At 42.8% G+C, this 23,773-nt stretch overlaps 2 protein-coding genes across 5 annotated transcripts in view; one reads left to right on the top strand and one right to left on the bottom strand.

Annotated features, from left to right (window-relative positions):
• The window catches only part of PRKAR1B (protein kinase cAMP-dependent type I regulatory subunit beta), a 105,092-nt gene extending 84,560 nt beyond the window's left edge, over positions 1–20,532 (bottom strand). Inside the window, exons 1-3 of one of the 4 annotated variants that reach the window (XM_065684420.1) lie at positions 20,415–20,532; positions 17,609–17,792; positions 3,490–3,660 (exon numbers count right to left, since the gene is read on the bottom strand). In XM_065684420.1, coding sequence (XP_065540492.1) covers positions 3,490–3,660; positions 17,609–17,785 — 348 coding nt within the window. In that variant the 5' untranslated portion in view covers positions 17,786–17,792; positions 20,415–20,532. Of the gene's footprint in view, positions 1–3,489; positions 3,661–17,608; positions 17,813–18,636; positions 18,840–20,414 lie in introns of those variants that run through there. The other 3 variants (XM_065684419.1, XM_065684422.1, XM_065684421.1) reach the window with 3 other exon arrangements.
• A 77-nt stretch (positions 20,533–20,609) lies between these two features.
• The window catches only part of DNAAF5 (dynein axonemal assembly factor 5), a 29,110-nt gene continuing 25,946 nt past the window's right edge, over positions 20,610–23,773 (top strand). The window contains exons 1-4 of the mRNA XM_065684428.1: positions 20,610–21,165; positions 21,602–21,786; positions 22,619–22,743; positions 23,175–23,290. Coding sequence (XP_065540500.1) covers positions 20,634–21,165; positions 21,602–21,786; positions 22,619–22,743; positions 23,175–23,290 — 958 coding nt within the window. The 5' untranslated portion in view covers positions 20,610–20,633. The remainder of the gene's footprint in view (positions 21,166–21,601; positions 21,787–22,618; positions 22,744–23,174; positions 23,291–23,773) is intronic.

Genomic DNA, 23,773 nt, shown 5'->3' on the forward strand with positions numbered 1-23,773 from the left:
AACGTATTTCATAGTCTTCTTTCCCCACAAACAATATGAGAAGCAACCTACTTTAAAAACTAGGGAATGAGCAACATTTCTTCAGATGAAAGGCAAAAATGTGTGGATTACATCATACTTTTCAGTACTGGTTGTTGTATAAGGAACCACGCTCCTGCTAGGCCCACCTGGGTCAAAATCCTGTGCCTGTGCTTCATGGCATATGGGAAGTATTTGCATTTGAGAATGAAAAGACATTTTTATATGTTAATTAGAGAGATGGCAAAAGTCCTGTTGAATTTGCTCAAAATATATGCCGAAATCCAGGAGTGTGTTTTCATATTGGATGAAGCATTTTATAAGACTTTTGCAAGTTAGGCTTTCCATTTTGGTACACATTTTAGTAAGATGTTAGGAAAGAGACTGTATCTCTGTATTTGCCAAGCATTTCCTTCTGCCAGTCACAGACTTCATGATTATGAGAGACACAAGAAATCTGTAAAAAGATTATGACTTGTAGAAGATGTCCTTTGAATTTAGTAATGTGATTTTTCTTAATAGTTTCATTATAACTGGACAACACCAAGCCTAGCAAAAGTTTTAAGTGTTAACTAAACCTTACTTCAATCTGAAAACCAACATCTGTTTGCCTGTTTCAATTACTGTACAAAAAAGGTCTGAGAATGGGCATTCCTCTTTCATACTTTCTTATGACAGAAATACTGTATCTGTCCTATTTAAGTTACTATGTACACTGATGTGTAGGCAGTTTCCTTTCCTCATCCCGGAAAAACGAGATACTACCCATCCAATGAGAAGGATGTCTCAAATGGGAAAACTGATCTAGCACCAGTTCTTAAAAAAAATTGATCTAGATTTATTTAAAAGGAAAATACTGCACTGCAAAGATCTAAAGTTAAACTCTGGATTCAGACATCCCTTATATTAACTGTGGTAGTCATTAGACTACTTAAGTCTATAGAAACAGATATGTATAAACATGCAAACATATTTGTATCAGAGTGAAATGTAATCTAATTTATCAAAAGTTTAAATTCCTCAATGTGAAATAAAATGAGTATTTGGCCAGTATCTTACTCTTGGTTTTCACCCTATCAAAGAAACTGCAGTCCTGAACCCTTCTTCCATAAAGAATACCCTAGCAGGTCAGCTTACTGCTGATGAGTCAAAAGGGCAGATAATCAAATCACTAAGACATTCAGTCCCAACCCTTCTGGCTGATTATGGAATAGCATCATCTAGCCTTTCTCAGACTAAATCTGCAGCAATTAAAGCCACAAGGCAGAGACCAAAGTGGGTCTGTTGGGACAGGGACACAGAAAACAAAGGAGAGCTTCTTTAGGTATCCCATTAACCGGGCATCTGACCAAAATCAAAGCCAGGCAGAAACCTGACCATTTCTTACATCCCTCTTTCAAGTAATCACTGAACGTCCTCTTCAAGCTGATAACCCTCTTGACAGCAGGACTCCAATTCTGATAGTAGGTAACTTTATGTTATGTCAGATGTGTTGACAAATACTGCTTTCTCTAGTTTCAGGAATGAAGCAATGAAATAATCCTCCACCGAGATCTTCCTTTGGGCCTCTCAGAATGGAGCCATGTGCTTGCTCAAATCACAAAGCTAAATCTCCTTTGATTTTCTCCCCAGTGACATAACTCATCGCACTACTCATTCTATAGCTTACCCTTTCAAGGGATCCTTTAAACTGGCTTATGACCCAGATGTGTTCTTATCCAATACCTGAATTGAAGCCAGTGGTTCTTCCTGGCTACTATCTAAAATTCCATCTGTTTGGAACAGTGTAGCACAACCCTTGCCTTGCTTTTTACACGTTTAAATTAGTTTCATAATCTGGCCTTTCACTGTCTCTCTTTATTTCTATATTCCAGAAGTCTCTGCCACAAACATCCATGGGATTCATTTGCTGATGGCAGAAGTCAAAGCACTGACAGAAACCTTTCCAGTGCTAGTTCTATATTCCTTGCAGCATCTGTAGCCTGTCAAGAAATTATCCCTTAAATTATTATGATTTAAGTTCAGTCAGTTCCTCAGAAATGAAAATCATAACAGCCCAGTCACAGAACACACAGAATATGATCTGTATCCCTTCTGCCAGTTCTTTCCTACCCATGCTACTGTCAGGACTTACTGGCATCATTGTTGAAAAAGGAAGAAAATAAAGTTCCTTTGTTTATAAAGAATTATAAACCTAAAGGAATTATAAACCACTATAAACCTAAAGGAATTACTCAGGGGTGTGGGAAGGAATATTTCCTTCCATTTTCAGAAGAGTCGGATGGAACCCTTATTAAGCAGAGACAGATGTGATCTCTTCATGAAAGTTTTTAAGGGGGATATTGCAAACTGCACAGCAAGAAAAGTGTTTGAAAGTGGCTTTTAAAACATCACACAAGTACTTTAATGGTGCAGTGCATTACTAGCATGACCACAGTTCTGTTAAAATCACTGTATACTTGCAAGTATTATTCAACTGCCACAAGAATATTCCTCCATACGTGTTTTTAGGATGAAAGGCCCTCCTAATTCTTTGTTTCTTGGGACAGAAATCCCCAGAGCAGCCAGTGAACTTGTATCATAAATGGATGACAAAAGCACAGCTGATGGCAGAGGCCAAAAAAACAGTGACCGACAACATGTATCCCCATAAAAACAAAGCTCTATGGTTTAAAGCTACTCCAGGTGTGCACAAAAGCAAATTAGCAGCATCTGTCAACCTTACGAAATGCATCTTTAGCCTAGCTCCCTAAACAAACATGACATATGTTATTGTAATGTCTGTATTTTAATAACCTTTGAAAGCTTTGGCCAGTTTAAAACAAATTTCCAGGGCTATTAAGATACATCAAGGATATAAAATAGCTAGATAATTTTGTGGGGAAAAAAAGGGAAGTTAAACAAGAGAAGCCCAAATCTGTGTTTCTACTGAAGAAATTACCTAATTTGGGATTGGTATTTCTTCAAAGACAACAGTCACATAAAATCCCCCAAGTATAGTCAACAGAATTCCAAAACCCATGGGTTAGGTGCTACCCAGTCAACATGTGAACCATGTACCCGAATGGTCTAGGGAACCTAAATGACTGAGGTGACAAGAAAACTTGAGCTAGAAGTGACTTTTTTGGAAGAAAGGCAGGAAATGCAGCAATAGAAAAGGCTGTTTTCCAAAACTGTGAGGTTCTGACAACACTCAGAAGCTGCCAGAATCTGTGAATTTTGAGAAAATGGCTGAGGCTTACTGACCCTGTTAGAAGGGGTCAAAAAGGAAAGAACAGAAAATACTGAAGCCACATTGATGGAGAAAGTAATTAGTCACAGAGACAACAAAAGAACTTGAGTGTGAAGAAGACGGTCCAGCAGTGCATATGCCAGCATTAGGAAACCATCCTACAGGCTGACCCATGAGTCCAAACTATGAGCAAAATATGATTGTCCTGTACCTCTCAGAACCAGACAGTAACACATTACCTTTCTGACGTAAGAAACAGCATCTTCCTCAGTGTACACTTCTGCACTGACTCCCCCTCTCCTGCGTCGGGCCTTTACCACTGGGTTTGGAGGAGGAGGGGAAATCTCATCATCATGAGAATCAGACTGGGAACTGGATTTCTGACGAGCCAGTATTTGTTTGCATTCTTCCTGCAAGACAAAAAGAGACAATGAAACATCTCTTACCCATGTAGCTAAGTTGCTGGATATACTCAATTCACTCTTCTTTTATGACCACAGCAACCCCCTCACTCCTACATTTGGCTGGCTGTCAATTTACACACATGTACTGCTGAAAGAAAATTAAAAATTTAATGTGAGCAGCTTGAGGGACTGACACTAACTACAATGTGTGTACAGGTATCATCGCTCCAGTATCTGACCTGTTCAAGTCTTTCTTACACCTAATGGAAACCAGTACATTACAAACTTCAGACATATCTTTGCAGCTACTCCTGGCTGAGAAAGCAAAAGAAAAAGCCTCTTTTGCTTATTCTCCAACATCACAGCTGGTTTTATCTAGTTGGCTTGTACCTTTCTTTCTTGTACAGAGGACATATCAGAAGCCACACATCAATATGTTAGATAGGTTTCCTCATCTTGCTCTTGCCTTGCAGGCTTAGTATCACCAGCAAGAACAAAGATGCTCCCTACCCCAGAACTTCTGCCATATAGCAGATTTACAGTCAATGGGACTACTTCCAAGCAAGATCCAAGGTAGGCTCCAGAGGACTATGAAAAATGATGGCTGGCCTAGCACCAGCTGGCTGATAGGGAGGTTATTCTAATTTCACGCTCATGAAACAGAGAATCAAATACAAAGGGGAATCCCTGAAGAGGTAACAGGAAGCAGTATAGAAAACCTTCACGAAAGGATGTCAAAGTTGCAAGACTTCATCAATTCATACACTGAATTGACTTCAAAAGAATTAAGACAAATAAGATCAGTCGTAATATTTTCCTAGAGCCCCACCTCCTTCAGTTCCCTTGGATTCAAGGGAAAGCACACAGGAATAAAGTTTTCTTTGCATCGTACACATGTATCAGTCAAAGGAAAGGGGGCCTGTCTGCTTGTTCCCAACCCACCTCCTTGCCCCCTGGTAGCACTTCAGCCTGGCATCCTGTTCATAACACACACTGCCTTTCCTACTTCTTTAGTTCCATCTTCTAGTGATTCCTTCTAGTTTTCACTAAGCTTGCCTACAGCAGGAAGAACTGGAAATGGGATGGACTGCATATGCTGTCCTCAGCTTGTCTGATACAGGCAACTGAAGGGCACGTGCAGGAGAGACATGAGCACTGTAAGGAGGCAAGCTGTCTCATGCAGCAGTAGTCCAGTAATTTTATTTGCTGATATCTATTATGTTGCCTTAGGCATAACCCACACCCTGGTAGTCTCAGGGTTATGTTGATTAACACATATGTAGTCAGTTATCATCCAATGATACCTTGAACAACTCTCAGGCTACCCAAAAGAAAATACAGTAGTGATGAGGTCCCTCATCACTGTGTACCCCATAAAACCAACATTCCTTGGACCGGGATGCCAGAACCTGGCCTCTGTCTTACCCTGTTAATTTCCAATAAGACTTTCCAACCAGAGCTAATACATGGACTCAGTGGAGGTGGGAGGATCTAGAAGCACCAGCACTAGACATGTGGCAGGTTACCAACATAGCTGGTTGGTCCCATTGACAAAGGAAATGAGTTATAGTTAACTCATTAGGTATGACACTAGAAAACCGGCACAAGTTCACCATTTTCAACCTTTAAGAAAAACCTCCATTTTGCCACTGATGTTTACAAATGTCCAACAAATCCAGTCATGCCACTTGTCTCAAGGTTTTACTCTAGTTTATTTCCTCACCATCACTGACATTGCCCCTCTCATTAACCTAAGGAGCCTTTGGCACCAATCTTTGATGTATTACTGCTACTTGAAACAAATAACTGAATAGTATTTCCCAAGCTGCATAATTCAGAGTAACAAGTCACACATTCTTGTTCTGATTAAGGGACTACTGAAATACTTAAGAGACAAGCACAGAGATAAAATTTAGAGGGCTGGCTAAAGATCTGACTTTCCAAGGTCCTGACCTGCCTCAGAAAGTGCCAAATTCTTTCCAAGATCAGTATTTTTTTTGAATTGGGATTACAACACTGCAGCTCCTGCTCCATAACACAGTTGAACAAGGTGCTGTTACCAAAAAACATTAAACCCCCCCCCCCCCCGATTTCAGATGTATTAAATACTTACTGTAATTTCTTTATTTCCAATTCAAATTTCAAATAGCAGCAGTGAGTACGTAGGAAACGACTCAGCCAGATTTCCCTATCGTGTAAGAACTGCAAGTCCTATTAAGCATTTTCATCAACTTCTTCCCTGCTTCTCTCTCGTTTCCTTAACTACAATGATGCACTTGTAGAAACACAAACATTTTAAATACAAATATATATGCTACATATTATCATTACTTAATATCTAGTCATCAAAACCAAGCCTATGGCTGAAGAATTTCAAATACTATTACTGGCTATTGCCATTTATGTATCCCTGATATTGTTAACATTCTCTATTTATATTAAATGAACACAAGCAAATGCACCTTCTTCATAAGCTTAACTGAAAGGTAATTAAGATTTTTTTGTACAGTTAGCAGCTGAAAGTATACTAAAAGGTAACTATAACAAGAAGGTTGTTAGGTAACTATTTAATGGTATGTAGCGCTTACATAGCTCTTTTTATACATAGCTTATTTACTCATAGAGAAGAGTAGTAGTTTGCCCCATTTGAATATCAAATACACACTTTTTTTTCAGTACACACTGTATAAAAGGCACTTTCAAGGAATTAATAAATAACATCTCCCCTGCCCCAGGACAGATTTATACACGAAGAAAACTCAGTGAGATAAAATTAATATCACAAAGCACGCTCTTAAACCCAAATACTTTTTAAAGCCAAAAAGGTATTAAAGGATTATAAAAGTGAGTTACTATATGATTCACTTTAAAAGGAAGTCTCTTCACTACAAACTCCTTTTATATAAACAGCAGACAGCTGACTGGCTGGCTTTTCCATATGCTGCTGTTTGTAGTCTAGGTAGGATTTCCACTACTGAACTAAAGAGTGCCTTTTGAAAATAAAAGCATAGGCTCTGACCTTGGTTAAGCTTTCAAAAAGCCTCTTCCAAGTATCTGGGGTTAAAACTACACAAGTACAGCAAGTATTTTAAAGGAGGAATGGGCTCTCTGAAGAGCAGTTCTTCAAACACTGATCTTCAGACACAGCTTGATGTGAAAGCCTGTGCAGAACTCACTTTCAAGTAAACACCTCACCATCTTTTGTTGTCATGACAACAAGTGTTTTCACTCTCTATTGAGATGGCACAGATAATTCACAGTCATGGTGCTCAATTATGTACACCTTAAAATAAGAAAGCACATGGAAGACACAACTGCAGAACAGTGCAATTGCCTCTGAGCAAGCCCCAGTGATTATCTTGTTCCTCCCTTCACACTAGTATCTGCACCGGTTTGAGTGGAGATGCTCCTGACTTGCAGGACATGGAGGGTCCGATTCAGTTATCCCAAAAAATGGCCCAGTGCCATTTTGGGTGACCTTGATCAGCTTTCAGCTGCCGGCTGAGGACATGAGTCTCAAGCTGTCCTGGGTCACATCTACCACCTTAGTGGGCATTGCACGTAATTTAGTAAGTCTTAAATGGTAGCAGGGTACCACGTGTGAGCCAGTGACTGAAGCCTCCATTGTCCCTGTCACAGTCCAATATATTTATGTATCAACACACCCCAAATCTACAAATCAGCATCACTGAGTGACAGTAATACCTCATTTCCTATACAGCTAATCTAAGTCTACTTCTATTTAAACTGTGTTGCAAGTGTCCAAAAACCTAGCTAAAGTTGTAAACAAAGGTGACTTGAGGGGGAGATGGACAGAGAAACTGGAATACCATTGTTGCTTCAAATTAAAAGTACCACCCATAAATACAACTGCAGTGACCCGTTTATGTTTAGAATGTCCACCTTCAGCTAAGACATTTGTTCTACAAGGTGCTGAGGTATAAAGGCAGGAATTTAGCATGCTGTCCTCAGTGTATGGGGTCACTGCCTTTCCTGATTAATGTTTCCATGACCTTCTAATGAGTTTAAACACTGCAAGTGAAGTGACCACAATGCCAAGGCAGTTTTTAGGTTTACCCTTCCTTTCAGACTGCTGCTGAAGAGCACACACGCTTCCTGACCCAGAAGCTTTTTTCTCTATCAGCCGGAGCATTTCCAAACAGAAAATCACTTCCAGTAGTTCCTCTCCTGGTCTCTCCTTTCAGGCTTTGTCACCACCCGGAAACTCGGAAGTCTCAGTTGAAGGAAGGACAGCACATAAGGAGGTTCCACGTCACTGTGCAGCTTTAGAACAACATCGCAAGGAGACTTTTAAAAGCAAGTCAGCCATTTGGTATCACTGCTCACTATCTCTGCTCTGCCTCCTACAATTTATTCATTGCATTCAAAAGCAACAACACAAAATGCACTCTAAATGAAATATTTTTTCTTTTTTTCCTCAAGCTCACTCATAAAGTTTTCTTACTGACAGAACCGGAATCTGCTTTCTGTTTATCCCAGAAAATATGCAGGATAGTTTATGTGCATGTAACTAATCTCTCTTTGCACTGGAATTGACCCAGAGGAGGTGCTTTCAACACAGGAAGGTTTCTAACACCATCCCATCACTCCTGGAGGCTGACATGATGATTTATAGCAGCTAATAAAGGCCAAAAGCAGAACACTCTGCTCTGTTGGAAGCACAGAACCAATGCCATTACTGACAGCGGGAGAAAACTGGGAGGTCTCAATGTCCTTACCAGTCTTGTCTTTGCCACAGTGGACAACTACACTATCTTTATGATCATTCAGCCTTGTAACCAGAGACTTTTCACACAATTCCAACTACTGCTCCACTGCCTTCCCGATGCTTATTTTCTAAAGCATCATCAAGAACTATCTGTAACATCCACCCATCCTACTAATTCACTCCATAGTTACCCACTGCTTTGATTACTACTACCACAACCTTCGTGGCCTCTCTGCATTTCACTTCATTCCCAATTTCCAATCTAGGCAAAATTCTCCTGCCAAAAATCTACCTACTCTTCTGCTGCTCTGACTGCAATGCTCACCTTCTTGAGTCCCTTTACTGGCATCACTTTACCTCCTGCAACATGTTAACACTTCTTGTTTTCCCCTCCAGTGTCTTGTATCTCAACCCATCACCACCTCTTCCCTACTTCCATAGAGAATAAGGTTATGTTACAAAACACAGACCATGTTTTTGATACTTAAAAGATGAGATAATCAAAGAGAACCATAGCCAACACTTCTGATTTTGAAATCCAGCCAAATAACAACATATGCATACATACCTTGTATAAAAAAAGATGCCCACAGAAAACATGTATTTGCCACTAGATAAATAGTTTAAACAAAAATGCTAAATATTATACTGTATTTTCAGCAACAACCAGAACACCTAAGTCACTGTGAAGTTTTTAATCACTGGGTATGTAATGCCAAAGCTATTTATTTATTTTTCATTCCAGCCTTCTAACATAGCAGACCCTTAATCCAAGAGAAACACCATTAATCTCAGTGAGATTTACACGTAAATTGCAGAAATGGACCATGAGAACATAGGAAGAGATAGCTGCTAACTGAGGTTACCAACAAAGAAGAAATCATAAATGCTGGTATGCCATTTTTCTCCTTAAAATACTTTTGCTGTGTATGCCCACTTAACATTTAAAGGCATACTGATGCCCTCAGATCAAATGTGATGCTGAGAGCAAAGTTGGTTATTCAAAAGCTTGTGTTCCCTCAGTGATTTCAGAGTGGAAATTGTCCCTAAAAAATTTCTACGCTTTCTACTCCTCAATAAAATTCTATTATAAAATTCTATAAATAACTTATTCTCTCTTTTAAAAAATTATCTGATGTTAATATAAATATGAAAATACATGTGCTGGGCTACTCTTCTTAAACATATACTCAGCCTTTTTCTCTTCCTTTCATCTTCCTCCCTTCCATATGCACTTCATTTTTGAAACCCAAAACACCTTTGGTGTGCTGAGCGCCTTCATTGGTACAGGGGTATTAGGGCTAGACAGCAATTTGAACTGCATGCTCGGCAGGAATCCATGTGTCCTTAACTCTTCAGTGGGATGCTTACAACTCAGGTAGTATTTTTGTTTTTCACAATTTGCCAGTTAATCCAAGATAAATAATCCTGGCCATGGTTTTATTTCAAGTTTTCCATAGCTCACTCTCTGAGTTCCCTAGTGTCTTGCCCAGAGGTGATAGAGCTGGCGGGCTGAGCTCCTGGGAGTTACAGAACATCAAGAGCTTGAGCTTACAAAGCTGTATAGAGTACAGCTTCAACACATGCCGCCAAGCAGGCAACCAGAGAGGCACAGACCTCAGCACAGCACACTGGAAAGCAATTCATTTTCCCCCCTTACAACATTTTGAAATGTTATAATAAAGAATAGTCTAGGCTAGAAAGGACCTTAAGATCACCTAGTTCAAACCCCTGCCATGGGCAGGGATGCCTCACCCTAGACCATGTCACCCAAGGCTCTGTCCAACCTGGCCTTGAACACTGCCAGGGATGGAGCATTTACCACTTCTTTGGGCAATCTGTGCCAGTGCCTCACCACCCTCATTATAAACAACTTCTTTCTTATATCTAACCTGAACTTCCCCTATTTTAAGTTTAAACCCATTACCTCTTGTCCTATCACTAGAGTCCCTGATGAGGAATCTCTCTCCAGCATCCAAATCTAAGGTCCTTTTCTTAACTGAAACAAAGTTAAATCACAAATAATCTTAAATCTGCTACAAAAACTGCAGTTTTACAACCAGCGTTACTGCTGTCCAGTCTGACAGTCTCAAGACCCATCCTATGTGTCCAATTAAAATGAATTCATGCAGAATTAAAAAGGTATTTCAGATAAGAAGTCATCTTTCTCATTAGGAGAATGTTAACAAGGAACTATTTGGAAACTAAAAAAAAAAGGCAAAACCAAAATTCATCCTCATATTGGAAATCTGGCTTGATTTGAACCATGTTTTACACAGACTTTCTCCTTGCTATCATTCCTATTTGGTATGCCCCTCAGTTTAAAATAATTACTGTGGGAAGACAGAAAAGGCCTAACTACCTCTGCCTCTTAAGTCACCTCCTACAACTGAAAGAATAAAAAGAAGTAATTTTGAAGATCATTTGGTGCCTTCCAGAAAAGCTACTGACTTGCCTTGGCTCAGCAATCATTTGTAATGGAAAAGGTCAGTAGCTGTCAGAGCACCTTGCTTGAGCTCTGTAAAACTCAAAGAATGAGGAGGAACTACAGGAGTACAGCCTCAAAACACTCACATCCCTGCACATGGAGTTCTACCTTGTCCAAGATAAATTGCTATGTAGTCTGACCAGCCTCTCAAAAGACTAGTGAAGGATTTGCTGAGCTGCAGACAAGCAGGAGAGAGGTACTGACCCAATTCTGCAACGACAGGCTCCAACATAGACAGGATTTAAACCCAAGCAAATTATTTTTCAAAAATTGATTGGTAAAATAAGGTTTGATGGATTCCACATCTGTTTGGGAGCCTACAAAAGACTGCAGTCTGTTGAAGGCAAATATGTCTAGGTACCTGTTCCTAGCAGTAAAGGCCCACTAGTATCAAGAGCTTTCCCAAGCCTGTTGTGATCCAGTGAAATCGCCCATCAAGACAGTGCCTGACCCAATGGCTTTTTTAACTTTACACCAATTTGCAAGGCATTTCATTCATGTGTTAAAGCTAATTATGAAGCTGTTTCTTTAAAGCCACCTAGATGCTTAAAGATTAACATGGATTAAATATCCTGATGAATGTAAAACATGATAGCTTGAGATGTGAAACAAAGACGTGTCTTAGATTCAGCAGTAGCAGTCGTTTTTCTCCTTAGTAGCTGGTGCAGTGCTGTGTTTTGACTTTCAGCCTGGGAACAGTGCTGATAACACCGATGTTTTTAGTTGCTGCTCAGTAATGTTTACTCTGACCATGGACTTTCTGAGTCTCATGCTCTGCCAGGGAGGAGGGGAAGCCAGGAGGAGGCAGAGACAGGACACCTGACCCAAACTAGCCAAAGAGGTATCCCATACCACAGCACATCATGCCCACTATACGAACTGGGGGCAGTTACCCGGAAGAGTTATATCACTGCGGGGGTCGGGCTGGGTATCGGTTGGCAGGTCATGAGCGGCTGTATTCTCTTCCCTTGTTATTTCCCTTATCATTATTATCTTTGGTGGCAGCAGCAGTGGTTTGTGTTATACCTTAGTTAATGGACTGTCCTTATCTCAACCTATGGGAGTTACATTCTTCCAATTCTCTTCCCCATCCCTCCGGGAGTGGGGTGAGGAAGCAGGGGGAGTGAGCCAGCGCTGCGTGGCTGAATTGACAGGCTGGGCTTAAACCATGACAGACGACATCCAGGGAGACTGCCCTTCTCATTTCATCAACGAACTCCATTTCGATAGTTTGCGACTTTGAGACTGGGAAAGCTACTCACACTTCTAGACAAACAAGGCAAGCAGGGAGTTCAGTGGTGCCCTAATGTGTTATGCACAGGCTTGTAATAGCACAGCTTCACCTATAACCAATTTTATTTCTTAGGAAAAAACTTTTCTTCCTCCACTCTTTTTTAAACCTCCCGCATTTGTGAAAGCTTGCCTGAGGGGTCTTAAAAATTCACCTACTTTTTCCTTTTACCTGTTCCAAGAAAACTGCCATCTCTCGTAACACTGCCTGTGGCTGACTACAGCAATCACAGAGGTCTCACAATCAGCTCTCCCTGGTTCTGATACCAGAGGAGGGGCAGGAGCAGAGGCTGCCCAGGCCTACCCAGAACCACAGTCATACAACACGGGCACCCAGCACTCCCACCGCTGTGTTGCTGTCAGCATCTCGGGTAGCTCAGGTATGTTCCCACACACTTTGGCAACATTTCTGACCACCAAGCAGATACTGCCCAACTGCTTTACAAGCTTTGAGAGATACAGAAGTATCTTATTTGTCTTTATCAAACTGCTTAGTTAATGCATTTTTTATAGTTTTTCCACTGTAGATTTCCCTTCCAATCCATAACCTTTCCCCAGCTTATCTTAGAATAATGAGTTTCATTATGCATAATCACCTGTGCTTATAAGAACGAATTTCATTGTTTTGGAAAGGTTCTGGTGGAAATTACTGATTGAACATTTTCTTGTTGTGACAAGGTGTAAATCCTGGGAGAGATGACTGCTGCAGAAGAAAATCCTGATGCTCAAATTTTGATGCTCAAAAACCTTTGTTTCTGAAACACTTTATGCTAAATAAACAAACTGTATTTTACCATCAGTGAATGAATTTGTAGTTTAGTAGACAGCTGCTTCTCAGTGCTAGTTTACAGCAAACCTGGCACACAAATGCCTTCATTTTTCTGATCAGGTCTATGTGCAATACTGTCTAATATCACCAGGTGGAGCTACACAAATAATCCTATCTTGCTTTGACTAATTACAAACAGTAGAATCCAGGTTTTTCTAAAACTCTTATTTCTGGAGAGCACCTTAAGAAATGCAGCAGCAGCCTAGGTCCATAAGGCCACTCCCAATCCACATGAATCCAAGACAGTAAGTTCAGTATGTGCAATACAGTATTTCTTGTATGTGCACAGGGCAATGAAGGGACCAAGAGCCCAGAATGAAGGAGCCCAGAAGACATCAGCAAAAACCACCTGGCCCAGCCAGTAAAGCCACAGCTCTCAAATACACTGCATGCAAAATTACTTCAGCAAAGTACTTTGTAATGCCTAAACATATCCTGCAGGTTCCTGCTGATTCTCCTTCTTTTGTGTCATTTTCTTCATTAGTTCTACTCTGTTAGTATATTTTTTTCTGTTGAAAACAGGCTAACTTAGCCTGGCAAGACAACTCCACTTTTGATCATATAATCACCACACTAAACAGCCTGACAGTAATGAAACTTCTGCAGTCTCAATATAGCTGAAAACACAAGGCTTTGCCTGTAATTTCTTCGCAATTAACTTCTTTACATAAGGTAAGAACTAGAGATAAAAGATGGGTTCCATTTTTTTCTGCTACATCTTTTTTAGTTCTTATGTAAACAGAACATAATTACAGCTATTAAAATAATACCACAGTTTCTTAGCTAACATCTATTCCCAAACTCTAAAAAAAAACAGTTAATACCCCTAAGGGAAAGGTTTTTCTCCCCCCATCCACCAAGAAGTTCTGTAAGGAATATAAAACAAATTATTCGAAAGAAAACATTACATAATTCCGGAAATCTAAGGTATCTAAATTGTTTTCAACTCTTTTTCTGTGCTCAATGGAACGTTAAAGATTTTAACAAATTATCTGTTAACGTGATCAGAGTAGATCTTGAAGTCTGTAAGTCACAGCATGTGAAAACTGACTTGCAAACTTCAGAATACAGACACTTAGGCTGATTCCCAGCAGTTACTGGCATCTTAAGACAAGCAGGTCCTGCCAGTATTAAGTGAACAGAAAAATATCGATGTCCACCAACTGTTTTCAGAGGGCCGTTTTCTAATATTGTACTTGATAGAAAAAAGCTGCAAACTTAAAAAGGCATCAAGCATTTCATTCTAACCATGGCACTTCTCCATCTGAAAACGACAACTGTGGAATCAAACATCAAATCTCAACCTCTTGCACTTTATTCCTAAGTGTTTACTCATGTTCTCACTTTACAGCCCTCTCAGGCCATGGCTATACTGTGAAATAAAAAATGGCCCAGCTTTGGACCTGAATACTAGCCCAGGACAGTCCACATCCCTCAACTCTTAGCTCATTCCCTGGCTCTGTTCTGAGCTGCTCATACTGACTTCTGCCAAAACAAACCTGCTCCTAGATGTGTTAGACCTAAGAATAATATTTGGAGCCTGTTAGCGTTGTGGGGTCAGGGGTTAGTCCCTGGCCCTTGTTCATTCAGCAGTATAGATGTAGGCTGAAGGCAGTGGACCTGATGCTGATGTCATCAGAAGGTGAACAGCATTTATGATCAGATCTTGCACATGATAATAAATCTTGCTTTTCTAAGCTGATTTTATGGGATGTAGTTAAGAATTAGCACAATGAAATAATTTTTTTTTCTGTATTCACCTCTGAGGTAGCTCCAACATACTGATGTGGATCAAGCTCTACACATTTTCCATAAGCTCCTTTTTTAACTACTTGAAAAATATCCCACACTTCATCTCCAAACTGCCCACATGATTTTTTGACAGATAAACTGTTATTCTACTGCTCTCTTCAGTGAAGCATGTTGTCTATTTTAATGAGTTTGGAAAACAACCCCAAAATATCATACTTTGGTGGAAAAATACGTGACTTTGTTAGAAAATCGTGCTAAACCTAAAGATTTTCACACCTCCCCCTGCACAGGAACAAAGTTAAAGGAGCTAATAGCGAACGTGTGTATCAGTGTACTGCTCTAATAGGCAATTGCTAAATTCACAAGTCCATTAAGATTCTTAAAAATACCTACATATGACAAGTTTCTCTTCGTCAGGGACTGTAGTGACAGGACAAGGGGTAACGGGTTAAAACTTAAACAGGGGAAGTTTAGATTGGATATAAGGAGGAAATTCTTTCCTGTTAAGGTGGTGAGGCACTGGAATGGGTTGCCCAGGGGGGTTGTGAGTGCTCCATCCCTGGCAGTGTTCAAGGCCAGGTTGGATGAAGCCTTGGGTGGGATGCTTTAGTGTGAGGTGTCCCGGCCCATGGCAGGGGGGTTGGAACTAGATGATCTTGAGGTCCTTTCCAACCCAAACTATTCTATGATTCTAAGTTTCTTCAAAAAACAAGATAAAACTCATTGAAATTATTTCTCTAGCTTTACAAACCTTCCTTCAACTGTTATTCTGTAATGAGCCAAGTCAAAATACTACCTTAGAGCAGAATATCCTCCACAGTGCAGTTCATCACAAGAAAGTCATCAGAGATGGTTCAGCAACAAAGTCAAACCACTGCAGGAATGAGAATTACAGTGCTGGAAACCTCCAGAAGTATCCTAACAAGCTTAGCTCCCAGGCTGCTCTGGAGACTCGGTGTTAAGCTTATTTCCTTCCATAGGAAGCACAATATTCACTGATCTTAATGCCTTGAGACTGGTTGTTTCTAAATTATCTCCTTTTGTTTTGAGACAAGTGATACCCATCAGCTTCTGCATTTGCATTCTGATTGATATTCTGATACAAGATTGTGGAATCTGCTATTCTTTGGGAAATAATAGGAAGTTACATGAAAGAATGGGCTCAAACTTAAAACAGGGGAAGTTTAGGTTATATATAAGGAAGAAGTTCTTTACTGTTATGGTGGTGAGGCACTGGAATGGCTTGCCCAAGGAAGCTGTGAATGCTCCATCCCTGGCAGTGTTCAAGCCCAGGCTGGACGGAGTCTTTGGTAACATGGTTTAGTGTGCAGTTTCCCTGCCCATGGCAGGGGGGTTTGAAGCAGATGATCTTAAGGTACTTTGCAACCCAAACTATTCTATGACTATGATTCTATGAGTATCTAACTTCTCAACGGTAGAAACTGCCTTCGTATCTCAATTCTGTGCACTGCGTTTAATTCAATAAAGCCAAACTCCCTCAGTACAACAACTGAAGTAATCCAACTAGCTATGGAGAATATCCTAAAATACCATGGCATATTTTAACATTTTTTGCAAAACTTGTGTTTATCCTTCTTGCCAGGAGGTCCAGAATTGCACACACAAAGATGGATAGCAACTTGTAACACGATAATGGAGATTCAACAGACTTCACTCTCTTGAAATGGGTTGTGGCTCTCAGTAGTTTAGAACATGCAGAACTATGAGGTTTGGGGTTTTTTGTTAATAAGAAACATTTCAGTTAAAACACCTCTTGTACTTCCTACGCCTCCCTGACATTGCAGGCATTCTTATTGGGCTTCCATCAAAAGGCAATGTTTGCATTTTTTAAAGCTACACAAATTTGCCATATGCTCACCTATAAAAAAAGAAACCATCTGAAAAGTGGACAGTGACAAGTATAAAATGTATTTATCACTTGTAATGTATCAGATCTACGTACTATTCACTAGTTATTATTGTTCTTGCTCTGTCCTTGCAAAATTCTGCCTCTGGAAGGAAAAAAGTCACGTAAGACTTGCATCTTAAGCCTACAAACCTGAAACATTTCATTCAAAAAAAGCAAATAATCATCTTCATAAGCTAAGTATATTAATAAAGTCTCTGGCAGACTGAGAACTTGTATACCTAAGAAACTGCAGCCCTGTGCTTCCATTTATTTCTGGAGGAATCACATCCCCAGAAAAGTTGCGCTCACACAACGTGCACCTCCTGCAAAAGACACCGGTAGACTTGTCCAGTAGGATTTTCCTGGGAATGTTTTAAAACATTTCCCCTTCTATGCTGCTTTTGAAGACATTCACAGTGTATTAAGTCTCTCTCTGAATGCATCTCATGTTGGAAGATCCTGGAATAAGCAATGCAGAGGGGTAAGAGCACCGAAGCAAAACAGCAAACTGCTCCATGGTTTTTAGAACTTGCTGGCTCCCTGATACAGTTCAGTTCTAGTAGAAGGGGAAACCACATCACCTGACACTGGAATAAACAGGGAACAGCAACTTTTGCTTTTGCAGGCAGGTTCTTCCCCTAGATTAAAATTCAGGACTCCATGTATCATAACACAAAGTATGCTGATAACTCTTTAAGTAATTTCTTACAAGTGCAGCTTGATGAAAAATTATAACCCTGGTGTTATGCACAAAAAATTCTAGAATATAGAAAATATTACAGCAAACATCAGCAAATAAAGAAAGGGTAAGGGTTTTTTCTTCTAAGAGTCTGTTTTTAACAGCAGCTTGATAACTTAAAATTTTAAAGGAAAAATGTACCAAAATGTTTGAAACTTTTTAAATAAACTTTTTCAGTTTAAAAATGAAAAATTACAAATCATCTGAAAATCACTGACCTTTTCTAATTTTTCAAAGTGTTCTCTGAGGAACTTCATGGGTCGGTCTGGCTTTGCTATGCAAAGGTTTACAATACACTCTTTCAAAATCTGTTGGATGTTATGCTTCTGAACATAGAGTTCACATCCCTTCAGGCTCTCGTCTTCTTCAACACTGCAGGAAGAAGCAGCAGCCATCTTCAGGCTTGTAAACAGAAAACAGACCTAGGTAAGAAAATGGTGCAAGAAAGAGATAAGAGACAGCTCCCAAATCCTTTGTCAGGGAGATCAGAGGGAGCAAAGACATTTTAATATTGCCTGTTGCCTACTCAAGAGCTATCAGCTCTGATGGTTTTAATGTTCTGGAGCTGTATGTGGAAATGATGAACTGTGTCATCTTTGTACAATCAACACACCAGTGAGTACAAAAAGAGGATTTTAACTCCTAGACAGTGGTCAACCTTTGGGCAAAAACGGTGCAATTAATCACACAAGGCCATGAGTTTCAAAGACAGCAATTAAATGACAGTGTAAAGCCTAGGTTTCCTAGTCCCTTGGGGACTCCCTCCCCATCACCAGTTTTCTGGTAAATTTTAATTTCTCCCCCATTCACAGCAAGAGACCGTTACAGGTCCCGGGGGAGACTGGAAGCGGCTGAGCCGTCCCAAGGGGAGGTTCTGCAACTGGGGGACAAAACAACCCCCAACCCCTCTTTATTGCCCTCAGCGAGCATACGACAGCTCCTTTGTATACCAAAATCCACGACAGCAGCTTTTACACCGGCCTTCTGTGCCCGGCACGCTGGAGCTCCGGGGCTGAACGGGACGGCGGGGTGCGGCCACGGCGGGCAGCGGGGCAGGCCCGGGGGGCGGGAGAGCGCCGAGGAGGCGGCCGCGGCCCCGGCCCCGGCCGGGCGACCCCGAGCAGCGCATCCCCCGGGCCCGGGCTGGGGGATCGGCCCGTCCCTGCCTCCCCCGCACCAGGCTCCGCTCCCGGCCGCTGCCGGGGGAGCCCCGGGGGCAGCGCGGGACGGAGGGGCCGGTAAATACCTGATGACTGGAGACGGCTGAGCGGTGGCGGCACCTCAGTCCTTCCCCGGCAGTGGAGGCGGAGGAAGGGGCTCCCCTGTCGGTATCCGCCCCGCAGCCGCCGTCGCCTCTCCTCGCTGCACGCCCGGGGACCCGCACCCCGCTGCTCCCGCACAAAAGCTCCGACCCCGCCGCCGCTCGCTCGCCCGCCCGCAGGAAGTCCCGCCGCCGCCGTCACTCACCGGCGGGCGCGGCCTTCCCGCCGCCTCCGCGGGAGAGGCGGCCCGAAAGGGCCCGCACCTCACCGGCGGCCCTGCCCGCCGCACTGGGCGCCGGCTGGCCCCGGAAGACAGGCCTGGTAGCCGAGTACCGGCTGACACAAAGGTCCACGGCGTGGCCATGAAGGGTGGGCATGGCCATGAAAGGTACACCTCACCACAAAGGATGGGCTGGACAGGAAAGGTGGCCTGGCCACGAAGGATGGGAATGGCCACGAAGGATGGGAATGGCCACAAAGGTCGGGAATGGCCATGAAGGACGGGAATGGCCATGAAACGTGGCCTGGTCACAAAAGATGAGCTGGCCGTGAAAGGTGGCCTGACTATTACGCACAGGCTGGACATGAAGGACAACAGCTTGGCCACAAAGGGTGGGCTGACCATGAAAGCTGGCCAAATCATGAAGGATGGACTGTCCGCAAAGGACAACAGTCTAGCTGTGAAATGTTGCCTTGCCAAGAAGAACAGGTTGGCCGTGAAGGATGGGCTGGCCACAGAGGACAGCCTGACTGTGAAGGGCAGGCTGGCCATGAAGGATGGGCTGATGAGTCAAGGTAGGAGCGCACAGCCCCAGTGCTCTCCACGGCCCAGGGGCCACCAGGCCTGTTGCATTCTCCGGAAGAGCATCTCACCAAACTAGCCGCTTGGGTATTTAGAGCAAATCATCACACCCAGGAGCACATCCATGCAAGGTCCATAAGGAGTGTGGTCACAGACAGGGCTCAGCCAAGGGCCAGCACCTTTGCTGGGCCAGGTGCCCGTGTGTGCTGTCAGGAATGCTCCAATACACGTTAGTATTTCCTCTGCTCCTAGGGAGCTCACACTTGTGGCTCCCACAAAGGGTGTAAAAAGACTCCAAAGGTTCACAGTCAAGTGAAGAGCATCATAACAACAGAATAGTCTGCTATGAAGTGTTCAAGGCCAGGAGGACAGCTTTGAGCACCCCAGACTAGTGGAAGGTTGTCCCTGCTTGCGGCAGGGGATTGGAATTAGATGAGCTTTAAGGTCCCTTCCAACCCAAACCATTCTGCGATTCTATGATTTTAAAAGAATAATTTGAATTAGTTCTGTAGTTTATTGCACTTCAAGTATGAGTACTCAAGAAAAGAACCCTGGCGACCTTTTCGGTTTGAGGTATGCTGATCGCAGCCATCAGAATAGCACACAAAATGTCATGTTGTGTAAAGTGCACGTAAGTACAGTATGAACACAATATATATATTAATACAAACACTAAAAATTACATAAGGCTGTTACAGGAACTGGTAAAAATGGTAATACTGCTGCCACTGCAGCATTGATCCCTCCAGAGTAAAAAAAAATGAAGGGACAAGTGATGCAAGTAGCATGTTACATGTGGAAGTTTCCACAGGGTAACATCTCCCTGCGCCGGTCCCCTCAGCCTTTCCCCTCAGCCCTTCCACCAGCTCCTGGCACCCGTGGGTTTCCCTCAGGTTTGCGCCTCCTTTCTCCCCGCGACATAGGAATAACGGGTTCCTATGCTGCTGGAAGCTACCATACCTGCTGAAACTACCGCCCTGCCTCCTCGGTGCTTTGCTGCGGGGCCTGGGACGTCCCCTCACTCAGCGCGGCGCAGACGCAGCGAGAGCGGAGCCGCCCCGTCCGGTCAACCAAAGCCCACCCCACCGCCGTCGGTGGGTAAAGCTGTAAAGCGCTCGGCCGCCGTCGTAAAAGCCTCGCGCGTCCTTAGTAACGCCATTTCCGTAGCGACAGGCGAGCATGGCGGCGGTCGGGGCGGCCGAGGTGGCGCAGGCCGTGAGCCGGCAGCTGAGCTGCCTGCAGCAGCCCGAGTGCGGCCGGGCGGCGCGGCTGCGGGCGCTGGAGGCCATCCGCGCCGAGGTGCTGGGGCGGCCGCTCTCGGACGCCGTGGTGCAGGAGGTGTTCGGGCCGCAGCTGGTACGGCAGCTGGCGCGCTGCGTGGCGGCGGACGCGGCGGAGCGGTGCCGGGAGCTCGCCCTCCAGCTTGTCTGCCACGGGGTCAGTCACGGCGACCCGCCCGGCGAGGCGCTGCCCGTCCTCTTGCCGTTGCTGGTCCAGCGTCTCTGCCCGCCGCAGGGCTTCGAGCCCAGCGAGGAGTTGCGCCTCGGCCTAGTCCAGCTCTTGAGCCTCCTGCTGCTGCGGTGCGGGGCCTCTATGGCCCCCTACCTCAGCGATGTTATCCGCATCCTCCAGACCACACTCCTCGACAACTATGCCGAGGTCAGGCGTGAAAGTTGCAGGAGCGCTGTGGCCTGCGCCAAGGCGATGCCAGGTGGGGCCTAGGGATGGACAAAGAGAGGAGCAGTGGGCTAATGTGAGCCTCCAGTCTCCTGGGGTGACAGGGGCTGAGGTGGGGACCGATAGGAGGTTGTAGGGATGCAGGCAGGAGAGAGAGAGAGATGAGAAGTTGCACACATCCTCAGGTGTACTCTTCAGGCCTTGGAGGATATGTTGCAGAAAGGCTGTACCAGGCATGGATGCTAAGCTGTTACAATACGTGGGTAATAGTGGGAGGAGGAGGTTAGGGGAGTGCATGTGGGCTAGCATTCAGCTCTAATATAGTATAAAGTTAAATTTGTGTGCTACACAAATGCAGTGACAGTAGTCAGGCTGCTGTTCCTAGTGTTACAGAAATCATGTTGCTCAAGATCTGTCACATGCATAGAGAAAGGCACACACTTGAAGTTTCTGTCTCTCTGCCCTAACAGAGCACTTCCATATGCAGTCAGAATCTCTGATAAAACCCTTAATGCAAACAATATCACACCAGCACTACAGAGTTCGTGTTGATGTAATTCAGGCTACTGGAGCAGTGATACAGTTTGGAAATGGGAAGTCTGTGGATGATGTTCTGTCTCATCTGGCACAGAGATTTTTTGATGAAATTCCCAAGGTGTGCTTATTTTTATTTTATTTTTCTCTCCTGGATTTGTTTTATATCTGTTCTTGGGTGGTTTGTTTGGTGCTTTCCTCCCTCACCCTTCCCAGTTTTCAGCTTTCATTTATTATATTATGATATCTAAATATGTCACATACAGGCTTTGCCAGTTGTACACTGTCCAAACCCAAGGCTGGCCACTTGTTCATCTGCTGTCCAATTCTTCAGGCTGTGGGCATTTGTAGACATCTTTTTATTTCAATGGTTACCTTCAATTCTGTCTTAAATTCTTACACTAAATCTCCCTGGGACTTGATTCTGTGGCCTTTTCAGGTGCTTAACATACACTTCTGGTATTGGTCCCTCCATAAGATGTGATTGAGGCAGTAATTTTAAAATGTGCAACTTAGTCATAACTAAAATACTTTTAATTTTTGAGTGGGTATATTCCCTTTATTTAGCTTAAGCTTCCTTTATAGTGAACAGAGAAAACTGTCTTCTGGAGATGTGGTTGGAAATCTTCAAATTCCAAAGAAATGTACATTTCGTATATTCTCAGAGAGGTACCAACCATGCGAATTTAAGTTTTCTGAGTTAGGTTTGTATCGTGTTTTCCTCTTGGAGACTTGCTTTTGTGCAGCAAATAGTCTGAGATTAATAAAGCCAGAGTGAGAAAACAAGAGGGAGTGTGATACCTTACTGAAGTTGCTTGCTGCAATGTGGAAATCCTCTGTTCTTGTAACTTGAGACTACCGATGCACTTTTATATACCAAAAGTAAACACCATTTTTTAATTTTTCTGGTATTTTCTTGGTATATTTAAAACAGTCTTTTTGTATCCATGTAGGTTCGGCACGCTGTAACAACTGTCATCGGAGAATGGTTGTTGCGCCTACGAGACAGATACTCATATTTTCACAAGTTGATCCCTTTGTTACTTGGCAGCTTTACTGATGAAATTCCTGAAAATACGTAAGCAGAAAATTTCTCTCCCCACCACCCTTATGTAGTTGTTGTATGTGGAAGTGTTTCTGTGTTCACAGATGTATTGCTTGGAGGAAAAAAACCCATCCAAGGGGTTTGTTTCTTTGTTTTTTCTTAAGCCCAAGATGACAGCATTATCCTCAGTAACTTTGGTTATATTGTTCTTCTATGCTACATTCAAGTAAGAATGAGAGAGACGAAGACAGAGAGGTAGACAGAGACAGAATTATCCTTTGGAAGAGGTGACCTCTGTCCACTGAGTACAAAAGAAGCATAAACTCTCAATGTGCCTGGGTTAAATGGCAGGAATGCTTCCCATCCTTCCAGCTGAATTTAAGAAGTCAGATTTTCCAGAAGTCCCATTTTAGAAGTTTTAATTTTGGGGGCATGATGGTATAAAGCTCTTATTTTATGTCTAGGAAACTGGCTTGGACTTACTGGGAAAAGATAGGCTTGCAGTGGGAGAAGGAAAATGAAGATGATCTGAAGGATAAGATGGATTTTACTGTTTCACCATCTCATTATCCCAAAGGAGGTAAGTGTTGCAGTGAAAGTAGTTTCTACTTCCCCAATAATCCCTGAGAGCTGCAGTGCGGTAATGACTGCAGAGCCTGATGTGTAATATTCATTACAAGATGTAATGTTAGTTACTGTGTAGGGGTAGCATATGTATGTATCAATATAATATATGGCATATATGTATGTAAAATTATGTTAAATTTAAATTAAAAAAAAACACATTTCTATAGTAACTACACTATTTTTTTCCCATTCATCCCAAAATGGATTTTGGAGAAAGAGTAAATAAAAATGCATATGCTGAAAAAAAGGTAAAGCAGTGGTGCAGAAGCGGCAGAAAATTCTACATTAGCCAGCAGCCAGGTGGGAAATGGCATAAAGAAGGAGGGGAACACAGGATGAAAGAAGCTGTGAGCCGAGTCCTTGGATAATGAGAACTAGATACAGCATTAATGATCCACAGAATTGGCATGGAAGAAAAAATTGCAGTGAAATGATT

The sequence above is a fragment of the Lathamus discolor genome, chromosome 6, assembly GCF_037157495.1.
Source record: "Lathamus discolor isolate bLatDis1 chromosome 6, bLatDis1.hap1, whole genome shotgun sequence".
Classification (NCBI taxonomy): Eukaryota; Metazoa; Chordata; class Aves; order Psittaciformes; family Psittacidae; genus Lathamus; species Lathamus discolor.